At 37.7% G+C, this 24,452-nt stretch overlaps 4 protein-coding genes and 1 non-coding gene across 5 annotated transcripts; 3 read left to right on the top strand and 2 right to left on the bottom strand.

Annotated features, from left to right (window-relative positions):
* Window positions 1-44: 44 nt before the first annotated feature.
* LOC137743059 (uncharacterized) lies at window positions 45-3,584 on the bottom strand. Its single transcript, XM_068483003.1, has 9 exons — window positions 3,561-3,584; window positions 2,769-2,868; window positions 2,510-2,622; window positions 1,801-1,872; window positions 1,340-1,375; window positions 1,155-1,200; window positions 805-892; window positions 515-572; window positions 45-300 (listed from the first exon to the last, which is right to left on the bottom strand). The coding sequence occupies exons 1-9, from the start codon at window positions 3,582-3,584 to the stop codon at window positions 250-252; spliced, it is 588 nt and encodes a 195-aa protein (XP_068339104.1). The 3' UTR covers window positions 45-249.
* Window positions 3,585-5,109: 1,525 nt separating this feature from the next.
* On the top strand, window positions 5,110-6,940 carry LOC137735793 (uncharacterized). Its single transcript, XM_068475216.1, has 5 exons — window positions 5,110-5,192; window positions 5,294-5,414; window positions 5,516-5,619; window positions 6,423-6,554; window positions 6,632-6,940. The coding sequence occupies exons 1-5, from the start codon at window positions 5,190-5,192 to the stop codon at window positions 6,656-6,658; spliced, it is 387 nt and encodes a 128-aa protein (XP_068331317.1). The 5' UTR covers window positions 5,110-5,189; the 3' UTR covers window positions 6,659-6,940.
* Window positions 6,941-7,804: 864 nt separating this feature from the next.
* LOC137718776 (pentatricopeptide repeat-containing protein At4g32430, mitochondrial) lies at window positions 7,805-10,343 on the bottom strand. The gene has a single exon (XM_068458313.1). It carries the CDS (start codon window positions 10,247-10,249, stop codon window positions 7,898-7,900), a length of 2,352 nt encoding a protein of 783 aa, XP_068314414.1. The 5' UTR covers window positions 10,250-10,343; the 3' UTR covers window positions 7,805-7,897.
* A 4,208-nt stretch (window positions 10,344-14,551) lies between these two features.
* On the top strand, window positions 14,552-15,509 carry LOC137729112 (fasciclin-like arabinogalactan protein 13). Its single transcript, XM_068467946.1, has one exon. It carries the CDS (start codon window positions 14,558-14,560, stop codon window positions 15,299-15,301), a length of 744 nt encoding a protein of 247 aa, XP_068324047.1. The 5' UTR covers window positions 14,552-14,557; the 3' UTR covers window positions 15,302-15,509.
* Window positions 15,510-16,742: 1,233 nt separating this feature from the next.
* Window positions 16,743-16,824, top strand: TRNAS-AGA (transfer RNA serine (anticodon AGA)). Its single transcript has one exon. It is a non-coding gene; the product is annotated as a tRNA-Ser (tRNA).
* The last annotated feature ends 7,628 nt before the right edge of the window (window positions 16,825-24,452 follow it).

Below are 24,452 nucleotides of genomic sequence, written 5' to 3'. Positions count from 1 at the left end.
GGAGCCGGTTTGGGATTTACTTATGCAAAACCTAAAAGTGCTTATGAGCGGAAGTGCTTCTTACCAAAGCGGTCCCAAACGCCCCTCACTCGTGACAAGAATTTGACTCCGCATTCCCTCTCGTTTAATTTCAAAAAATGAAGAAGGTGTTCATTGAGCCATTGATTGCAACATTGTTTTATTATTGGTGTGATGCCTTACTACGATACTCTCTCTCTCTCTCTCTCTCTCTCTAGTATCTGGCTATCCCTAATCCTTGGAGGTTATGACCAGCAATCCCAGCGCCCCTATGAGAATGTACTGCAAGAAAGAAACACACGATATTACTGCAAAACAACGCTTACGTTCTAATCGAATAACAAGAGATTCCGCCAACGCGTTATATAAAATTACGTTTCTGAGTGAGTAACAATGCACGATTAGAAGCATATCTGAAGAATGTCTGCAACTTAAGTTAAGGATGTGTAAGATACACACAAGGAGACACATGTTCTGAATTATAACAAAAGCAAACCTTGATTATTGGTTTTTCTGTCATGATAATTGTCACCCAGCCAACATCAGGCAAAAACCTGCAGGGAAACAAAAAATGTGCGTAAATACGCAATGCATGTATATTGACGAGTACGTATTTTTTATATGTATACATGGCAGAAAATGACCACATTCTGCTTATGGTGAAACCTTTTCTTTTCAAGGACAACACCGAGCAATCACAGAAGGTTTGATAATATGGTAAAGGCAAAGAGGCAAAGAGGCAATCACCGAGCAATCACAGAATTTGAAAATATGAAAGAAGAATACCCAACAGCTCTCCCCATGCTATGGCGTCTGTGCAACCATCGCCGGCCCCGAGCATACAGGCTTCTGTCATCGTCATCGTTATTGTCTCCTGCAAAATAGCAAACGAAGCCACTGTTACTAATCATACATCTTAAGCACGCATCACAAGTGATCAAAACATATTTGAATCCTCTAACTTTATCACATGCAAGCGCAATTATGCCGTCATCTAATGACTTCAAGGTTTTGCTTCACTTCCCTTCTTTATAAGTTATATGAACAGCTGAACTTTAAATAATTTACTGGGAACAAGCGACAGCAACACAAAGATTAAAATGGTCTAATCAATCTGTTTATAAACAAAATAGTACCTTTTGTGAGGACATATACTTCTCCGGTATCTTTCTGCTCATGAACCTAACAGAAAATGGTCATTAGCATTAAACAGATTCAACCAAGATGAAAGGATATGCTATGATGTCCCAGGGCACCCCTTTTGCTCAGACGGTTAGTTTCATCCAGATATTAATATTCACCCATGATCCTTATTTCTTACCTTAATTACTCGATGAACAATTCGAATATCACGTCCCTGGAGAACAAGCAAAAGATATGTAAGCAGCAGTACAAACTACAAACACAACCAAAGACATACATAAGCCAGTGGCCTGGCCAAAAAAGTACATTTGGAATCATTGTTAAATTGAAAAGCAGCCCAATAATTAGAAACTGAATTTCAGAGCTGCGATACTGCCCAGTGCCATTCTTCTCTGTCAAAACAGATGCTCTATACCAATGAACCAAAGAATTTCTTGACACTTTTAGAATTACCATTGATGCCGCACCACTTCCAGCAGTGAACGCTAATCATCCAAAGCTTGGTCCAAAAAATTTCAGAAAAAAATGAAAATAATAACAAACATGTGATACTAAATGATGCTCGTATTCATGGACTGGACATGTAAGAAAATTTAAAATGAATGAACCACAAGAGGAATAACATAAAAGAGGACATACATCCACATTAAACACCACGATTTCTCCTGCCCGAATGGGATCCTTGCTCATACGCAAGAACAAAATGTCACCCTGAAAGACATCATCATGTCAGCAAACAAGTGAAAAAGAGCAAATGAAATTTTTGTGCATATTCAATGGTACTATGAGATACACCAAAACTTAAATGAAAAGCAAGATGGGTCAGTGTAACAGTTAAGCACGCCACATACTAAATTAAAAGGCGCAACTGTATACAATATTCTATCAAACAGTATATATACGAATGTACTAGTATAGTGGTATTTCCCTTGAGATTGAGGTGCTACGAGGCCTAGCGGATATGTTGATTCATTCAATGGGAGAATGTTTCTTGATTTCGGGTCGTTTCAAGTTTCAGTATTGACATGTTTAATGAAGCACCATTACTAGATCAAGAAGGGTTTAGGAATGGTCCTTGTTGCCCCAGTTGATGCAACTCTTCCTTCTAGAACCATGTTACTGTGGTATCACTTGTAAACTTTCAGTTATAAAACACAGTGAGTAATTGTTCAAACCAAGTAAAATGCACAATCTACATGCCAAATTTAACTTAAATCCCTGAACTTTTTTATTGAAACATGATTGATTGACACTTCTGGACTAAAATAAAAGGCTTAAAACACATAAAAATCATGGGTATTGAAAAAAAAAAAACAGAACTTTTACAAAGCAAGTGAGCTCAACTCACCCTTGCAAAGCCAGGCTCCATGCTTTCAGATAGTACAACCACCACAGGCGATTCACTCCCAGTCATACATATCAACCCCTTCCAAATAATCAATGCCGACGTCACAATCAAGCCTGAAACATTACGTCAAACACTTTAGCTGCTGCAATCTTTCAATGACACCCAAAAAAAGCCACTTGAAACCCCCAAAAAAACCACTGAAACATATATGCATGGACACACACATAGATATTTAAATGTGTGGTATACATATACGGACCGATAGTGAGGGCTTGGGAGAGAGCTTGTCTGATCTGAATGGACTTGATGGAGTCCAGGGTCTCCCCGAACCACCCCCATTGCTTCTGATTTCTGAACAACTACGAAAACAGAGAGATTACGGGGTGTAAATTGTAAATTCAATGCCGTTGCCTGCTCGCAGAGGAACTAGAATTTCGTAGTTGGATTCAGACAATGACTGTGGTGTTTGCCACCTATCAAATCATCTTTCGCCACCTGGACACGTACAGCCAAATCACATTTTTCTTTTTGGGTAAAAAAAAAAAGAGGAAATAAGAAAAAGGGAAATTTTATGTAAACTCATTTAACATTTTTTTACACTTAATATAAATTTTAAATATTAATTGTCTATTTTACTCTATTGCATAATTATTATTAAGTACAAAATGAAATTAATAATAAAACTCAAATTTATCAATAAATCCAAATACTATAATTAAACTCTACGATCACTTTTTGTTTATCCTACGTTCATTCTAGCTAAAACCCTAATAGTTCTCATAGAGAAAAATAAGTTTTTTCTAATGATGGATGATGATTTTGAAGTTTTGAATCGTCCAACCTAGGTATGACTCAATTTATGAATTTTTTGTTCGTTTGACTGCAATTTATGAATTGGCATCTGTGTTCTTCATTTTTGTAATCTCATTCGTTAATACAAGTATCAATTCAAATTTTCTTACAAATAACATCTCATTTGATTTTCATTGCTACCAAATATCACAATAGTTTGCCTAACAGGGCATAACTACCCTTTTACTTGGGGAATTACCATTACAAACACACCCCACGGCATTATTCATTGCTACCAAATATCACAGTAGTAACTCACTCAGAAATTCTTGTTCCCTATCTGGGTTTGTGTTAAACATTCTATGTTCTGGAGCAAGTAAATGTTAAAAAACATTACTAGCAAATTGGCAGATGAGGAACAAAACGTCCAGCTGATGGCATCAATGCTCGAGGATCAGCTCCAGTTCCAATCAGTACATATCTAATTTCCTTGTGCAATGCAACAAAATGAATCTGCATTATAGATCTTATGAAAGCTTAATTTTTGTTCTTTTAATAACGCAAGCATTACGGAAATTACACCCTCAACCCTTAAGGTTTTGCAACTCACAAACAAGCCTAGTAGAAACAAATCATGACGACACATTGATACTTTACCCAGCCATTGCCCCAAAAACCAAGGCTGGCTAGCTGTATGCAGAGGAAAGTTATTAGCTTTGCAGAGCAGAGCATAACAGGGACAAAGACCGACAATCACTGATGTCCAATGGAAGTAAAAATAAATCCACATATTGAATTGGGTTTATAGAGGTATATTATGTATTAAATTTGGATTTAAAAAGATATTAATAGTTTAGTTAAAAATTAAATGGGTGCAAAAAGTAAGTTGGGTGTAAAAATAGGTTAGATAAGATTAAATAAAATTTTCCCAAGAAAAATGAAAAAAAAAAAAAAAATTCAATAACTCAACCCATTCTCTATCCTTATTACACATTTCACAAAATCATGAAACATCATGAGATTTATGAGTGAGAATTCTCGTTGGATTCTCTTTGTGAGGATATCAGAATTCTCAAATCACATCCGTTATCGTACATTGTGTGATCAGAAATTATTGTAAAATTTTTTTATTTAAAATTAAATATAAACAATACCTAACGAAAATTGGCCGCACGATGTACAGTGAACATATATGATTGGAGGATCTTTGGAATCCTCACAAAGAGAACCTAGCAAGAATCCTCTCTCGAGTTTGATAGGAGTCACAACCACACGTTAATCTATTTTATGTGAGAGTTGTCTTACTTTGTAAGTTTGTCGAAACATTTTTCCTTAAAAATACTCGACCAATTGCTCTTTCTATATGGATTAATTTGATTATTGTTTCTTGTAAAAGATAAATTTAAACCACATTATTATTAATCCATTATAAAATTTAGCCGACTCCCCCATCATTTAGTGTAAAAAATATTGGAAACGGTTTTGGTGAAAATGTTTTTAGAATCAATCCCTAGTAAAAACGCAAGTGAATCCTGAAAAGCACTTAAAGTACTTCCAGGAAAAAGCTTAGTACTTTTGGTCATTTTAAAAACATTTACAAACAAGTCTTACAGTTCTCGAAGTGTTCATTCGCTTAATTTATTATAAAATACAATTAAAATGGACCTAAAAATATGGACCGGTCCAAAATCAACAAGGGATTAGCCCAATGTTTCATAACGGGCCGTCAAACCCAAGTGCATTTTGCTCGGTATAAACGACGGCGGCCCAGAAATCTCCTCTATAAATATCCCCGCAGTAGGCGTAAACGCTCTCCTCCTTAAACCCTAATTTGGTGCGCAACAAAAACCCTAGCCTCTCTGCACCTCGGAATCGACGACGACACACAATGGTACCCTCTCGTTCTTCATCTCTGTTCTTCTCTTAGGGTTTTCGATCGATCGATTAGGGTTTATGAATTGCTAATTTGTTTGTGTTTGACTGTAAATGCAGACCGGAGAGGCAGTGAACCCGAAGGCGTACCCGTTGGCCGACGCGCAGCTGACGATCACCATACTCGACCTGGTTCAGCAAGCTGCTAACTACAAGCAGCTCAAAAAGGGCGCGAATGAAGGTACTCACCCGAATGCTGCTTCTTTTTAATCCATTTTTTTTATTGTTTTCGTGTCAAATTTGGGACTTGGAATTTGATATTTGGGTTGTGATTCTTTTCAGCAACTAAAACCTTGAACAGGGGTATTTCGGAGTTTATAGTGATGGCGGCGGATACTGAGCCTCTGGAGATTCTTCTTCACCTTCCCCTGTTGGCTGAGGATAAGGTACTCTTTCTCTGGGGCTGAGTTTTTCGTATTCTGAATGCTTTATTATTTGTTTGTGAGTTGGAATTTTTGGTTGGTTGATTGGGATAGTGTTGATTCTCATATGGGGGTAGTTCAGTGACATATTCAAGTGCCTTTGTTGTTTGTTTTTCTACACTTTTTGGATAAAATGTTTCTATTTTGGTTCGATAGTTGGCGTATTATTTGTCAGTTGAGTTGGTTTGTGTAGTTTCCGAAGTGTTTGATTTTCCAGTTTTCTAGTAGGCATCACTGATTTTATTTACATCTGTTGGTTGGGCTGTGTTCAACGGCTTTACATCGAGGCACCAAAGATCATATGACTGTTTCGTTTTAGAATGTACACATCCCATGTACGACAACCTTTTAAGACTTGATAGTTGGCTTTTCGTCAGTTGAGGTGGTTCGTGTAGTTTCCAAATTATTTGATGTTCCATTTTTGTAGTAGGCGTTGATATTTGTACCCAAACCAGACACATTTACTATATACGTTTGGTTGGTGCTTGTGGCTGTGTTCTACGGCTTTGAATTGATGCACTAAAATCTTATGTCTGTTTTGTTTTAGATTGTACACATTTCATATGCAACACTGTTATTAATAAGCATCACGTGGTTATAGAAACGTAACACCATGCCTCGAGACAGTAGCGCACTCTAAATATTGTGTCTGTTTCATTTTGTACTGGAAATTTAAAACCCTTTTATTTGCTGCTTCTCCCCTAGAGACTCAGGTATGATGAACTAGTACACAACATGTTATAAACAGTCTACTTGAATTTGTGCAGAATGTGCCCTATGTGTTTGTTCCTTCGAAGCAAGCACTTGGACGAGCATGCGGTGTCACAAGACCTGTCATTGCCGCCTCTGTGACAACAAACGAGGGAAGTCAATTGAAGTCACAAATACAACAACTCAAGGTACTCTTCAGTCTAGTTTTAATCTACAATTTTGGATTTGGTTCTGTATTCTGAACATCGTATATGTAAAAATTCAGGATGCCATCGAGAAGCTCCTTATCTAAACCATTTCGGAGTGCATACTCGGTGTGATGGGCCTCTCGGACTGTAGCGAGAGCCTTCAGAGGCTTTGACTGGAGTTGTTGTGTACTAGGAAATCCTTTAATGTTGACTTTGTACTAAAAGTTTTGTTTTTAATGAACTGCTAGGCAAGCTTGAATCTGAAATATACTTGGATGAATTCGAGATGAGTGTTGCTGTTAAGTACAAGCTTATGTAACAACTTGCGTTGAGTGATTGCCTTGTTCTTCGGTTGCTATTTCAGAGAGATCATTAGTAATGCTTTACTCTTCTGTGTTTATTTGGTAGTTGATTGTCGGGCTCTTTCGGCTGAATGAGCTCCCTCGCTAGAGGCTATTTTTAGTTAAAAACCGTTGTTGCCGAACATTTCTGGGTTCAAATAGAGCTCAAGTAAGAACACTCCCTATCAAAGGTCTTGGGTTTAGGGCAATTGAATTTCCCAAAATTTTACCTAATGCTTGTGGACTCGTGAACACAATTACAACTTGTTGAAGGTCGCTTATCAGAGTCAGTGCTGTAATTTGGTTCAAAGAAGCACTAAAACTTCTGTGAAAACTAGCAATTTTACCCAAAAAAAAAAAAAAAAAAAAAAAAAAAACTTCTGTGAAAACTTCGGGTAGCGGTATCAAACAGCGTCATCTAGTAGGCCACTTATCATAAAAGTAGGGTGCTTCCTTAATGTTCTTATGTGACCACACGCTGGTCTCTCTTGCTGTTTTAGCTAGGTAGTCCTATCAAAGTTTTTCGCGATCTTGTACACAATCATTGTAAAAAATGTAGGTGTTAAATTAGTAATTTCAAGTAATCAAAGTTGAAAATTTCAAGAATCCTTGCTACAATTCGAGAGAAAACACCTACATGTGGAAATCATGTGGCCTTCGCAGGCGCAGTTGGTGATATACTCGGAAAGAGTAGATTGCATAATCATTCACACAAAAAAAAAGAAAAAAAAATCTTAATCAGATTAGTACTATGAATTATTATATATTTTAATATTAATTATATTGTCTTTCGTATTGATTTATCTATGCATTGATACGAACACGACCTAGATATAAATAAATAAAAGTGAACACGAGCAATTGGCACCGCTAAAATGCTTCAAAGACTGTCCAAGATATATGTTATCTTAAAGATGAATTTCCCTCTCCTTTTTCTTTAAACTTTTGCTACAAAAGAATAATTAGAGTACACAATCATGAGTTGCTTTGGCCTCAAATGTTTCACATGTACATATTCAAAGCCCTCACAGTCAGTGAGTTCATCTCCCACACATTCTCCCTCAAAACTTTCATCTCCAATCCTAAGCATTTCGCCATTCTCCAAATCTCTTCGGAAAGCGGGTGAGACGTATCGCCCGATGAAAACGGATGCAAAGACAAGGAACCATCAGCAGCATCACCACCACCAGTGTCCACCCAGCTAAACCCAACTTCCTTTCTCACTCCCCTATCTCTCATCCCTTTCCGTACTTTCGCCACCATTTCCCAGTCCCCTTTCTCAGCATACAAGTTTGACATCTGCACGTAAGCACCTGACTCCGTCGGTTCCAATCCCATCAGCGCGCTGGATACTCTCTCACCCATCTCCACATTCCCGTGTATCCTGCATGCCCCGAGCAGGCTTTGCAGCAGTGAAAACCCTGGCTGTCCTGGCATCTGACTGATCAACTCCTCCGCTTCCTCCAGTTTCCCTGCCCGCCCCAACATGTCCACCATGCTTGAATAATGCTGAGGAGATGGCTCAATCTGATACTCTTTGATCATTGAGTGAAAGAGATGACGCCCGGTCTCAACCATTCCCTTTCTGCTGCAGGCAGCTAGTACAGAAAGAAACGTGATTGAATCGGGTTTCACCCCTTCTCTTACCATCTCCTCGAACAATTCTATTACTGAGTCACAGTCTCCATGCGCAGCATATGCAGATATTATTGCAGTCCAAGCAAACTGACTTTTGTGAGGCGTTTCGCTGAAAACTCTTTCGGACTCACTAATACTTCCTCGCTTTGCATACATGTCAAGAAGAGCACCTGCGATGATCGGGTCAGTGACTGATCCAAGTTTGATTAAAAATGAGTGGCATCGTTGGCCATACTTCAGAGATATATCGTGAGCATCGCCGATTGCGCTCAAGACACTGCCAAATGTGTAATTGTTTGGCGTCGCCTCCATAGTTGCTACCAAGAATGTTTTGAGAGCATCCTGGCACAGCCGGTTCTGAGCATACCCTGAAATCAAAGCGTTCCACGATATGATTTCTCTGCATTCCAACTCCTCGAAAACTTTGATGGAGTCCTGCATGGACTCAAACTTAGCATACATTGTGATAAAGCTGTTGCAAACATTATCCTTAGACAAAAATCCAGTCTTTATGCAAAATCCGTGAATCATTCGGCCTTCTTCCACCTGCTTCCCAATCGTTACAGCATGGATTAGCCCAACATATGTAACATCATTTGGATATACTCCATCCAGTCTCATTTCATTAAACAGAGAGATGGCATCTTCTTCGTCTATAGAAATCATAGTCGTCCAAGAAACTACATTGCGATCGTTTGTGTACTGAAACACCAATTTTGCATCTTCAGTATCCTCACACTTTGAATATGTCGAGATCAATACATTACAAACTGAAACATGCTTTCCGTATCCTGATTTTATAGTCACGCCATGTATCTGTTTCCCGAGTCCTAAACTCTGTTCATGACCGCAAGCTGAAACAGCACTAGTAAATGAGACATGATCTAACTCCACCCCTTCTCTCATCATCTCAATAAAGGCCAAAACCGCTTCAAGCCCGTGATTTCCTTCTTGCGAATAACCTGATAGTATTGCATTCCATGAAACCAGATCCTTATTCCGCATTTCATCAAACACGCTCCTAGCTTCTATTAGATGTCTCTGCCTTGAATACATACTTATGAGTGCATTCCCAACAAAAACTTCACAATCCAAACCAGACTTAAATATGAGAGAATGAAGCTGCCATCCAAACAGAAAGTCCTCATGCTCCGCACAAAAGGAAAGTACGGTTGTATAAGTCACCGGATCAAAAACAACTCCATTCAAGTTCATCCTAAGAGCAAAACTCAATGCACCCTCACTCGACCTGAACCCCGAAAGAATTGTATTCCAAGAAACTATATCCTTAAAACACATCCTCTCAAAGATAAATAACGCACTATCAAACTCTCCAGCTTTAGTGTACATACTCATCAAGGAATTCAAAACCGTAACATAAGAAGCAAACCCAGAAGAAACCGCAAACCCGTGAATTTGGCACCCGGGTTTGAGGTCCCCTTGACAAGCCTTGACAGCAAGGGTAAGGGTAACTTCATCGATATTCTGTGACGAACATAACTGAAACTGCTCTCTGAAGACGCCGAGGGCTCGACGTGGAAGGTTTCTGTGTAAGTTGTTGAGCATAGCGTGGTTAACCGATGCTGCTGCGTTTGGTTGGCGATTTTGGTCGAACAGTTGGTGCTCATGTTTGAATGAGTGGAAGTTAGAGCATGTCGGAAACCGTTGGTTAGGTATTCGATGGAGGGCTTTGAAATTCAGTTGGCGGGTAATCATGGGAAACTGACAAACCGCCGATTGTAATCGGAAACTAGCATTTGGCAGAGAACAGAGGGCAGATCCTTAAACCTTGTCCAAGCCTAAAACCCTGTGTTTCACTTTCTTGTCTTATAATATGAAATGGGCCTTTTGTTTTTGGTAAGATGTAATAAAACGGGCTTTTATAAATGATTTGGTAGCCCATTGGGTTTTAGCTTGCCCACGCCCATAACCATTCAAGCCCTAATCCAAGATGAATAATGATCCAACAATCTATGGACATAAATAAATACGGTGTATGCGGAAATCATTTTCCAATATATTTGTATGAATTTTTCAAGATGTAAAACTGGCAACATTGCTGGCTCCCGCTCTAATACAAATGTCTCGCATATATGGGACTCATTCCGATAGTAATGTGATTATTCTTTTTTATGTCTAAATAACACTATTTCTTTTATATTGGCTTTTCATCCACGTGACGTACTCTTGGCTTCTAGATCAGCGAAAATCTAAGTAACACATTACGTGACGGAAGTTAACATTGCAATAAATCTAATTTTGAGTCAGCATGTAGGAGGTGAAATGTAATTTGACCATTGATTTTATGGATTGAGACAGAAATATGTTTGTTATTATATGTCTGTTATGATTGAGTATGATCCTCTCTACCTGTATAGAACATGAAAGGGCAGCAGCTACACAATTCTAGAATATGAAGGCAGAGTTGGTACAATGCTACAAAAATATTTATATGAATGAATGCATAATTGATGGGACTACTTGAAAGTTGTACATAGTATACATATATACACACCGGCAGATTTAGGATTTGAATTTTTTGGGGTCCTAATGTTAAAGGTTCAAGTTTTTAGATAGAAACTTAGTAAAAAGTGTACAAATGTCGATATCTATTGTCTATATGTCAACAAATATTGACATTTGCTGAAACAATACGATGAGTGTTATAGAGAGCGTTTGTTGATGCAACTTGCCAATATATGCTTAGCAGATATTACATCAAACGCTTAGTGAGCACAAAAAGATATATGTACCAAACATTCGGAGAGCCATTGGATGATCTTCACATGCTTGTTTCCTGGCCTCTAGGTGGTCCTGGGATCATCTTGATGCCAAAGTACAACCATCATATTGAATATATGTATATAAGTGTGTTTAAGCGCTAACCAATCAGTAGCTTAATAAGATGCTAACCAGTCACTTTTTTTTTTAATTACAAATTTAAAAATCATCCTCGTAAAATCATACAAATCATGCATTATATTTCCTCTTCCTCTCCAAATTGTTAGGTGGGCTGTATGGTGAAACCAGATTCAAACAGTTGTTATTAATTAGTGGAATCCCACATTGCCACATGCCATGTTCAACGCCAGGCTGACAAACCGATCACATGTATGATTATACCTTTTCGTCTCTTTAGTTTTGACTAATATATGAAAGAATGCAGACAAACTCAATTACAGTACTTTGTTGACTCAATCGAGTTTTATTTTTTCTTAATTCGGGTTTTTTTTTTTTTTTTTGAACAAATAATATTATGTACTGTAATGAAGAGAAAATGTGTTTAGCCTCATAATAGACTAACAATAATATGATTTAAACTCTTATTTGACGAGAATCAAACCTAAAATCTCTTATTTATAAATAAAAAATAATATTACTAGATTGTAGTATTTAGTGATCATCGACCAGCACCTGTTACTGTTAAAAAAGGACTTCATTTTGTTTTTTTATTCAAATCTGGTATACACTGGGTGTAGTAAATATTTATTAAATGTCGGGTTTTCAATAGGTAAGATTGATATTTGTAATACCCTAATAATATTGATAATGTATCAATACACGTCAACATATTTGAATACTTTTATGTTATCTATTAATTTTAGAGAATTTTAACGAAATACTTCTAGTACTATTCATTTTTAACGAAAAATCATATTTTTAATTTTTTTTGGTACTATTTACTACACCTTTATTTATCATTTTTTTCATTAAAACTAAATTTTTTTAACTTTTCGTGAGTTTTCTTTTAATTTTAACGACAAATTATTGACACCGTATCAGTCCATCTTTTTGAAAATTGAGTGCAAATTGTTCAAACACAAGAGAGACTTTGGTCATATCACACATACTGATGTGCCTCCCTCAACTTATTCTGGCTGAGTAGGATTTCAGGATTTCAATTAGTCAACTCTCTCCATCCGAAGGCACCAAATCAGACTCAGCAAATAAGTGTTAGTTGGGCTGTTCGGTGAATTCAATATGGCAATACGCTAATCTATTTGCTTAATTTATATCTTCAATTTGATTTTTTTTTTAGCAAACGATATTATATATACTAAGAGAGAGGGATGAACTTAGTCTCACAATAGGCTAGCAATAATGTGGTTCAGATTCTCATTTGACGAGAATCGAACCTAAAACCTCTCACTTACAAATAAAGAGGAATATCACTAGACTGTAGTACTAAGTGACTTCAATTTGATTTTTTAAGAGAAAGATTTATCTCGTTTTCCCGTGAAGTAATTTCTACACACCTATTTTGTCTCATTCCCATTGTTATGTTTATTCCTATCATCTAGATGATACAAGTCAAACGAGAATTAATAAGCAAATATAAACAAAGGCGATGAAAAAAAAAGAGTGAAAATTACTTGCTCATCTCCAAAGAGTCCAAACATAATTTCGTTTATGTTTGTCTTAATTTTTCTTTTATACAAATAACGTGACAAAGAGAAATCGAACTCATAATTTAATAAACGATATTATCTACACTAAGAAGGACTAAGACCATCTCCAACCGAAGGGTCCAGAGGGCCGAAATAGCCCGAAAACTGTCTCCAACTGAGGGTTAGGCCAGAGGGCTGTGAAATTCGAGAGAGCCCACGGAATTGGAAAGGGCTGGCCAGAATATAGAGCAATCCTATCGGTTATAACCGACATGATTGCTTAAAAAAAAAATTTGAATACGACGGCTAGTCAGCTAGCCGTTGTATTCAAATTTTTTTTTTGTTTTTTGGTTTTTTGGGCCAATTTTTTTTTTTAAATTCTTGAAAATTCTAATTTTTTTTCCCTATAAATACCTAAACCATTCATTAAATTTAAGTTCTAGTTTTTTTGGTTTTTTGGACCAGTTACCGTTGTAGTTTTTAAATTTAAGTTGTTGTAGTTTTCAGATTTAAATAATAAATTATGTTTGACTCTATGGCCCTCCGTTGGAGACGGAGGCAAATATGGCTATATACTGTTCATTAAAATATTAATTTCTTAGAGGGCCAGAGAGTTAAAACGAGCTTTCTGGCCAGCCCTCGGTTGGAGATGGCCTAAGGGGGGGGGGGGTTGAGCTTAGCCTTATGATGGGGCTAACAATAATGTGGTTCAAATTCGTATTTGGCGAGAATTGAACCTAAGACCTCTCATTTACAATCATATTAATAAGGGCTTTTAGATTTTAAGGTTTAACTAATATTCTTTTTATATTTTAATCTGAATGGTTTCTAAATCTAATTCAAGTCCCTATTATTGAAACTCACCACATTTAAGTATTTATAGCACATTTATTATTTGTAAACTCACAATCAGAAATTCTCTCCTCATCTTTGACAAAAAAGAAAGAAATTATTTTCTCCAATCATATTAATAGATAAAAATTATTCAAAATTGAAATTCTTATAATTAAATAAAAGTCAACAACAATACATATAATTAAATTAATTTATTTCGTTTTCTCCAATCATATTAATAGATAAAAATTATTTAAAAAACTCATAGGTATGGAAATATCGGTACGAATACATAAATTTTGATACAAGTGTCTTGGTACGTAACTATAGTACATACATAGGTACGTAATATGCATATATACATATATATGAAGAAATTCACGCACAATAAAAAATAAATGATAATATATGACTTTTCTTTTTATGAGAAAACTAATAATAATTATCAATGATAAATAACATTTTTGTTGTTTATAAAAATCAATATATAACCTAAACACAAAAAGCTCAATGATTAATACAACCTAATTAGTATTCAAATAATAAATGTCAAAGATTAGAGTTAATTTTTAATCTTGTGCCCGGTTTTATGCTAAAAGTAATTTTTTTTCAAAGATTGGAATAAAATTATCTGATTTTCTAACTAGCTGAGTTAGGAGCCGTTGCTTGTTTTGATTTATTTAGTCTCCTACCAGAGCCACGCCAGCTCATGCCAACGAAGGCTCTCTCACTCACACCCGATCCCATACCTTATAAGCTTATCCCACTACACTACGCAGCACCCCATATCCTCACACCTATCATGGCTTCCACACCTTCCTCCTCCCTCCTCCTCACGGCAGCCACCGTCCTCCTCCTCCTCATTTCCCACACCCAAGCCCAAACCGCCCCTGCCCCAAGCCCCGCCGGCCCCCTCAACTTAACCGGCCTCCTCGACAAAAACGGCCAGTACTCCACCTTCATCCGCCTCCTCATCTCAACCCAAGTAGCCAACCAAATCACCAACCAGCTCAACAGCTCCACCGAGGGCCTCACCGTCTTCGCCCCCACCGACAACGCCTTCGACAACCTCAAAGCCGGCACCGTGAACAACCTCGACACGCAACAGCAAGTCTCCCTCGTCCTCTACCATGTCCTCCCCAAATACTACACGTTGGCCAGCCTCTTAACGGTGTCAAACCCCGTTAGGACTCAAGCCACCGGACAAGACGGAGGAGCCTACGGACTTAACTTCACCGGGTCCGGAAACCAAGTCAACGTTTCGACCGGGATCGTGGAGACTCAGATCAACAATGCACTCAGACAGCAGTTTCCCCTTGCTGTGTACCAAGTGGACAAAGTGCTTTTGCCTTATGACTTGTTTGGTGCCAAGGCACCTGCTTCCGCTCCTCCACCATCAAAGGCCCATTCGGGCAGCGGCAGCGCTAACGAGACGACAATAAAGCCTGCCTCTTCACCGGATAATTCGGGTGCCGGTTCAGTTGTGAGCAATGTGGGATTCATGGGTTTGGCTCTTGGGTATCTTTTCATGGGAGCTTTCTTGTAACTAAGAAGAGTTTGAGTTTGATGATGGGGATTGATCCTAGTGTTTGTTAAGTTTGTCTTTGAGATTTTGGGAGCTCTGTGAGAAACACAATTTGTGCAGTGCTTTGTGTGGTTTGTGTTACGATCTAGACCTACCAACATTCATGTAATTTGTATTAATTCTATATATATCCGTCTCTGTTTTTGGTTCTTTGTTTTGAAATTCTTTGAATCGGATTGTTTGATTGGGGTCCCCTAAAGAAAGAGAATTCCATACATTATGTATTCATGTTCGTAAGATGCATTTGCAAAATTAATATTAAGATCTAAAATGTAGGTTTTTTTTAACACAAAGATATGTTAAGTTACTCTAACATACTGAGTAATATGATTGGTCTAAAAAAATAATAATATAAACACGCTATGATAATGAACTGATCTAATTTACGTATGCAAATCTTCAATGCAATTAATAAAGATGTGTTTAGCCAGTTGTACTAAAAAAGAAGAAGATGAAGTGCATAGCATTTGGTTTGGACTTTGGATGATTTAAGAAAGATTGCACTAGTAGTCACATGCATGGCTAAATAATTAGTTTGAACAATGATCTAGTTGCCATTATTATATAACAAAATTTTATAACTTAAAAATCATTGTCATATTCAAATTTATATAAAAATTATAAATCTCGAAAACAAAACGTGATTGTGGTGGTGTTGGCTTCCAATAGAAGCAACTGAATTCTATATCAACTTTGGCTAATTATGTCCTTCAGACTTAATACAGCTGGAATGAACACAAAAATATAAGTTGCATGAATGCATTCAATACCGTGACATGTAAAAAATTGAACTTCGCAATCATGAAACTGGATCAGGTACAATGGCTTTTCTGCGGCCGATATCATTATTGACATGTGCTAAGTTTATAAAAATAAAGTTGGGGATCGTTAAGCTTATTAACACGTGTCAATTAGTAATAGAGACCGCACATAAATGAGTACAGAAGATTTGAACTTCCTAATTCCATAGCTACTTGATGAAATTAGTGCTAAATTCTTTAATTAGGTAGAACTGGGGAAGGACCATCCTTAAAACAATTGATAAACTATACCGAATTCACTGAAAAAGAGACGAAATTAACATTAATCAACTTAATTTGATATGAAAATATTAATCAACTTAAACTAAATATGTGAAGAGTCACTGAAAATTCATAGATGAACTCATGAAAGCCTATAAATTTCATACAAATGAACAAACAAGTAGAAATTTATTTCTTGTTGTGCTGTTTTCCAAATAGAACTGTTAAAAAAAATAATTGGTTAAATAAATATAACTGTTAAAATATTGATCATCACCAGATCTCTTTTCTTAATGGCACCATTAATTGAAAATATATATAGAATTAATTAAGAGCTCATATTTCTTTATTTAATTAACTCGTAACCTAACTTCCATCCTGTGGTCGTGCCGGAGTGGTTATCGGGCATGACTAGAAATCATGTGGGCTTTGCCCGCGCAGGTTCGAATCCTGCCGACCACGTTTTTGTTAATCTTATTTTTTTAATTTTTTAATTTTTTTTTCCATTTGGACGATTAATGCTGACCTCTTAAAAGAATGATGAGTTTTTAGGACATGGGTTTCTTAACTCTCGTTTCTAAATGAAAATTATTATTTTGACTGTTTAGGTTAATTAATGACTCTTTTCGTTTAAGGGAACCAAATGGTTCGTTTATTAATCCGTAATCAGATTGTTTTTTTTACCATTTGGACGATTAATGCTGACCTCTTAAAAGAATGATGAGTTTTTAGGACATGGGTTTCTTAACTCTCGTTTCTAAATGAAAATTATTATTTTAACTGGTTAGGTTAATTAATGACTCGTTTAAGGGAACCAAAGGGCTCGTTTACTAATCCGTAATTAGATTGAAGGAAATTGAATTGAGGAGGAAACAGAAATAGATTACTGTTAAAGTTGTTTACTAAACTAAACTGGAATCGAAATACAAATGATATTGGTTCCGTATATATTGTTTACTAGTTCACTGGAATCGGAATTAAAAGTAGGTTGATTACTAAAATGTCCTTGTTGAAAATAATTTATTTTTATACTATAATTATTGAAAATTAAGTTTATCTATATAAAATTAAATTTATCTTTACAAACTTTATCTTTTCCCCCTACCATCCTCTCATCCCCATCTTTTCTTCACCGACTTCCAGAGCACTTACAGTCTCCCACGCCTCTTCGTTTAAACAGTGGTAAATTTCTTGTAGCGAGAGTCACACTTGGGGCAGCAAGAGAGACAACAATTAGTAGAGGAGCAAGCCCGGGCATCCACCCTTACATCTGTAAAGCAAGAATTGGAGGAAAAGCTTGCAACTATGTCTAGAAAGGCTTCAGGTACCAAAACCATCCAAATGTACATTTCTACACCATAAAGAATTTGAGAAAATCTCCTTTCAGATGTTCAAGTTATAAAATCTTCAAATTATACATGAAGAATGCTTATTCCTTTTAATTCTACAATTTAATGGTTAGATATTGATCCGTGTTGACGAGATAAATCTCTTTCATAAGTAATTCATCATCTACTTTTAAGCTGGACAAAAGTTATTCATTTTGTTCAGGCAAAGATTTTTCTGGGGAAGACTCCTCGGACCTTAGCACAGCTCCCTAAGGGATTGGCATTTTGGATGTGTAATTTGGCTCTTGCTTGTTGATGTGTTACAAGAAGAGGACAAAGTTAGTTCTGAAAGGTGCATTTATGGAGCCTGAGGTGCAGACCTTGAGGCTCGTAATCAAAACTAACTAATTGCTAGGCGTGCCACTGCTATCTCAGTATAGCAGATGTAGAACAAGTGTGTTTTAAGTCGATTACTTGCGCCCTAAGTTACTTGGACTTCTTGTTATCAAAGGATTGTCGTGGATGGGTTAAGTCCACATCAAGTTCTTTTTCTTGCCTTGTAAATAAGGACTTTTAATTCATTATCTTGTATGTTCGAATGAAGGGAGTCTAGATCCCCTTAAATCATTTGTTTGGTCCTAAATTGCTTTTAATGAAAACGTATCCATTAAACTAAAGGGATCCAGATGTAAATGGGACTCTTAAAATAGGAAAACAGATGGAAATAACTTGAATACATGCTGGAGAATACATTTAAGCAATAGATCTACTAATTTAGAACACAAACAAAGAGCTTCGGGCAAGATTTCACCTTGTCTGGCAAGGTTAAACTTCTTGCAGTCACTTCGCTTTGAGTTTACAGGGGTTATATACTAAAAAGGGATGGGTGGTAAATAAGTTTACACGAGGGAATGGATACTACGATGTTAGAAGGTAGCAGAGCTTTAAACTAGAGAAAGATAGGCTTTCTAAGGAAAACTATTGGTAAAAGATTTGAGATTTGGGCTGATTACAACTTCTAGATGCAAATCTGGCTTAAGAGCAGAGTTTGTATGTTTGTTTGTTTGATTAGTTGAGTGTCCTTGTCTCTGGGGCCTCTTCCTCATTTTATAGACAAATTAGCGCGATTGCTGTGACTTTGTTCTTACCCAAAAGCATTTAGAGGGTAGTGAGTCGTCAACTTTTTACTTGGAATGCCACTAGAAAGTGTTATTTAGCTGGTAATAGGTTAGTCTCCATCACTTGTCACTTCAATGGTAAGCACGTGGTTTGTATCTTGGCTGAGAAGACCTTAATTTACCTTTGGGCTTGATGCTGTGCTTCGAATAAGTCCCCTTTTGATTTGGCAGAAGACCTCAATTTACCTTTGGGCTTGATGCTGTGCTTCGAATAAGTCCCCTTTTGATTTGGCACCCTTAGGCTTTCCTCCATCTAAGTCCAATGTTCAAATATTAACCCAAATAGTGCCCCCTTTAATCATTGTTGAGTCTGCAAATCGAGGCGTTAATAATGATTAAACAGTCGCCACACACCTTCACTCGGGACTTGTGCCATTTAAAATAACAATTGTTTAACAAAACCTTTGCACTAACCCACGAATTCCAATGTTAACGAACCACTTACTATATAATCCCTACATAAACTCTTCAGCCAAATACCTTAGCAATTTCAAACCTTCGAATTTCCAGAACTCTCATTATTCTCAGAACCTTCCCAGTACGCTTTTGCTTTCTCAGTTCTTACTCCTTAATCTTCAATATTCTCTTCATTTTTCTTCAACTCTACTCAATGGCACCCAAAGTCGTTAGCACTCAAATTTACTGCAAGACTGGTGAAGGGATTACTACCATGCGCCGTTTACTCAATAGTCTACATCGCCCTGGGGCAAGCCTGCACACTGAACTTTTCTTTGAGGAGGGAGAAGTGCACTCCTTAGGGCCTGCATGGACCTCTCCAGTCCCTGTAACTGTAGAGAACAATATGCCCAATGAGAATTGGTTTACCCTGAACCTATTCTTAGCCCAGGCATCTCCTCCTCCAAATGGTCAGACCACCGTCGTGGCTTCCCTTTGATGAAGGACGAGGGATGTATGCAATGGATCAACGAGCTCGAGGCTACCTTTAAGCAAAAGTGGATGAACAATGACATCTATAAGCTGATAATGCTCACTAAAACCACTGTGATCGTTAAGCCCGAGCTACTCACCACGACCATTCTCTTCTGGAACTCGGGCATTAATACCATTCATTCCTTTGTGTATCTGACTTCAAGATGGGTCTAATGTCTCCGACTATCTTAGATGTGGCGCAAGTCTTCAGGCTAATGCCCTCGGGCAAGGTCGTAGACGTTACCCATAACTGGGCACTTTTTTCTTGCCAGACCGTTGAGAGCTCAGGCAGCCCTGGTCCTATGATCCAACTAGATTATAATTCTCCAATGCTAACAAAGACCAATAACATATGTATTTCCTACTGTACTGGCTTAATAAACACGTTTTCCCAAACAAGTCCAAGGGAGTGAAAGTTGAATGGATCCCTTTAGTGGAAGCGCTACACAACTTCAATGATGTGGCCACGAGCCCATTCCTTCTCTATCATCTCTACCATCTTCTCTTCGAGATGACTCGGGAAGAACCATTTGAAACCAACCTCAATGGGCCAACCTAGATGGTTTAATTATGGTTGCAATGGTATTTCCTTAAGCTTTGAACATCTAATCTCGAATTTCCTGAAGGCATTACTCCTACCCGAATCTTAGCCGAGGCCTCACCTACCTACCACTCCACCTTCTCTTGTCTTTACTTCTTCAGAGTTTGCAGGACTCGGGCATATATGAAGTGGGGAACTTCAGTGTTGAGGATATACCCCTGGTTTTCTGGCTACGCCTTCCAATATGCCTTTATAGAGGATGCCAGCCCTTTCTGCAGAGAGAGATTCATCATCTGCATCCAGCCAATGGATCTGGCTTGGGGAGTAAGGAGCAACCACTATGAGCGCGGGCTAAAGGCCTACCAACCTAACTTCGACGCTAGGCAGTTGGGGTTTAGACAAGTTATCAAAGTTGCTGCCACTACTTCCTTTTTTGCTCTTACTCTTGGGATTTTTCTTCCTCCGTCAATTGGAACTGTCTATTCTTCTACTACTGAAGAGATGCCCCTAACCCCATCAGCAGTATCATTACCCGAACTTGTCAAGAAGTTCGGGCAAATCAAGACCAAGCTGTAATCTCTTCCACCTTCAGCCAAGTCTCCCCTTCTCTAAAATGCTCGTCAAATTTTCAAGGATTGGATGAAGAGGGATTTCACAGTTTCCTTCAACCTTAAGGTTCTTCATGATGCTAAGAAGGCCCTTATCGAGCTATACAAAGCCCAGTTACTGTTAAAGGCTCAATACGAGTCATTTGTTAGTTTCTTTGAGAATCTGTGGGCACTAAGGGACCAGTATCAAAAAGTGGAGTGGGCATCCAACATAGTGAAGTGCTTTCAAGAGAAACATGTGAAGACCTCAACCACTTTCCAGCAGCTGGTGGATGAATAATCAGTTATGGAAGATAAGATTACAGTGGCTGACGCCAAGATTCAAAACTGGAAGAGCAACTTTTTTCTTTGAAGGCTGAGAAGATAACCCTTGCTACTTACCTCTTACAGAAAGTAGAAGAAATGGAAAAGATTTCTCGAGAAGTGGAGGATTTAAAGGCCCAACTTACCAATAGCAAGATGTATCTAGAAGAACCAAGCCAAATTTTCACCATTATGCAAACTTATTATTCTAGAATAGTTGCCTTGGATGAGGATGCAAAGTTGTTAGGCTAGGATCTCTTGTAATTCTTTTTACATGAAATGAAATGTACTTCTTCTTCATCTTCACTTATCTGAATTCTTGCTTTACATTGAAGTTTTACCAATAGTAATCTAACTAACCCCTCTCAACTTGCTTAGGCTTCCTCAATATAACAATATCTTACGTCCCTTAAAGTTGGATGGTATTTCTTTAAAAACTTAGCATTAATTGGATGTTTTTGCAAGTTTCCCTCAAGATCTGTGAAGTAATATCCTCCCTTATCCAGTGCTTAATGAATAATAAAAGGACTTTCCCAAGTAGAACTTTATTTCCCAAAGCCTCTTACTTGAGCTCCAAAACTGCTTTCCAAACTAATTCTCATTCCTTGAAGTTTTTCAACCTTACCTTCTTATTGTATGCTTGGCCAACGGCTCTATTCCTTTCTTGAATTTTATTTAAAGCTTCAATTCGGGCTATATCCAGATCTTCAACTCCTTGACACATAGCCTGAAGATATTCTTCACTGTGTAGCCTAAATTGGTTTTGAATCCTAACAGAACTCACATTTATCTCTATGAAGAGCATAAGGTCTTCCCTGAAGGTTAGGGCGTAAGGAGTAGTTCTAGTTCTTGCCATCTTGGAGGTTCTTTAAGCCCATAAAGTGTCTCCCAACTTCTCGTGCCACTTCTTTGAATTATCTGCCACCATTCTTTTAGTAATATTTACCAAGATCTTGTTGCTAGCTTCTGCTTGACCATTTGACTGAAGGTAGTAAGGACTAGATTGAACCATCTTTATCTTGAACTTGCAAATTTTTCTACTTCCTTTGAAATAAAAGATGGCCCTTGGTCTGTGATAATTGTCTCGGGCACTCTAAATCTATGTAGGATCTTGGTTTCAATGAACTTCTTAACTGCAGTTAAGGTGATAGTTTTAACAGCTGAAGCTTACACCTACTTAGTGAAGTAATTTGTTGCCACGATTAGGAGTGTATGTCCTTTGCTAGAAGTTGGGTAGATATGCCCGAGTCCATTGCCCATCCTCTGAGGGGCCAAGGTTTGACCACAGGGTTCAAGGGTACTGAGGGTACATGTTGGAGAAGCCCATGCCTTTGACATTTTTCACATCCTCAGGCATAGGCCTTACAGTCTTTCTCCATGTCAGGCCAAAAGTAACCATATCTTTTAAGTAACCACCTCATCTTGGTTTCAACTTGATGTGCTCCACAGATTCCTTCATGTACTTCAGCCATGACTCTCACAAATTATTCTTGGCCTAAGCATTTTAACAACAATCTATCTGGAGACTTTCTTAGTAGGTTCTCTTCCCACATGATATACTTAGTTACTTGCTGTCTATTTCTCTTACTTATGGGGGAAAAAATGATCTTTCAAGTACTGAGTAATAGGTGATCTCTAATCTTCTATTTCTGGCTCTTTAGTCATCACATCTATGTTGAATCCTCTATCAAAGATGGATAGGAGATTCCTTTTTTGTACTTCTATATTTACCTCAAACTTCCTTTCTTAGATCTGTGCTCCAGAGGCCATTTGTGCCATTTCATTGGCAATTGAATTTGATTCTCTGGGGATATGGCTGACTGATATTTCAGTACCCCAATAAACCAACAATTGAGTGGCTGCCAAGTAATAACCAACCATTGTGATGTGTCTGCACTTGTACTCCCCATTTACTTGATTGATCACCAACTCTGAATCACCAAACATTTCAACTTTAGTTGCCCCCAACTTTATCAAGATTTCTAGGCCAATTATCAGCGCCTTATACTTTGCCTGATTGTTGGTAGTCTCTTGATAGTATAGGAGGAATGAATAATAATGGTGAACACCCTTGGGATCAATGATAACAGTCTCAGCTCCAGCATCATTTTGAGTGCAAGAACCATCAAAATACAGTATCCAAGAAATGATCCAGAAACTAGCTATTCTTTTTATCTCTTGCTGGATCTATTCTTCTATACCCGAGAAGGCTTTGCTTGATGAGATCCACACACTGGCCACTTCCAAAGTTCCTGGGAAGTTGATAATCTTATCTTGAGACTCTTGGTGCTTAACCAAGAAGTCTGCAATTGCTTGTCCCTTGATCGCTTTTTGAGGCATATATTGAAAGCTAAACTTTGATAATGCTAGAATCCATTTTCCAATCCTCCAAGTTAATATTGGTTTTGATAGTATATACTTGATCATATCAATCTTAACAATAATGTGGATGTGGCAAGGTAACATGTAATGCCTTAACTTGCAGGCAATGAAGTATAAAGTCAAACACAACCTTTCTATTGGAGTATACCTTGTTTCTACCTCAGTAAGGATTCTACTGAGGTAGCAAATTGCTTGTTCCTTCCCACCTTCATTGTTTTGAGCCCGCAAGCTTCCCATTGATTTTTCAGAGGCAAAAATATAAAGCTTTAAAGGCTTCCCTCTCTAAGGTGGCATGAGCATTGGTGGAGAAGTTAAGTAAGCCTTTATTCTGTCAAAGGTTTCTTGGTGTGGTGGCCCCTACTCAAACTCTTCTTTGTCTTTCAATCTTAGCAGAGGAATTAACGGCTGAATCTTATCCGCGAAGTCAGCAATTAATCTTCTTAAGAAGTTAATTTTTCCCAGCAACCTTTGCAATTGCACTTTGTTGGTGGAAGGAAGTGATTCCATTATTGACTGAGTTTTATTTTTGTTGACTTCCAGCCTTCTTCAATGAACAAGGAATCCCAAAAAGTTGCCTGACCTCACCCCCAAAAACACATTCCTTAGGATTTATTTTTAGCTTATGGATCCTCATTCTTGTTAGGGCTTGCCTGAGGTCTACTAGGTGTTGTTCTTTAGTTTTAGACTTCAGCACGATGTCATCAATGGCATTCATTGCTCTTTGATAGGTTACACCAGCATTCTTGAGCTCGACTGACATTACTAAGTACTCATATGCTCCAACATGTTTTGGGCATTTTTATCTGATTATAACCAGCAT

The sequence above is a fragment of the Pyrus communis genome, chromosome 1 (assembly GCF_963583255.1).
Source record: "Pyrus communis chromosome 1, drPyrComm1.1, whole genome shotgun sequence".
NCBI classification, from domain to species: Eukaryota; Viridiplantae; Streptophyta; class Magnoliopsida; order Rosales; family Rosaceae; genus Pyrus; species Pyrus communis.
The sequence above is the reverse complement of the archived record's forward strand: the minus strand, read 5'-3'. Positions and strand labels throughout refer to the sequence as shown.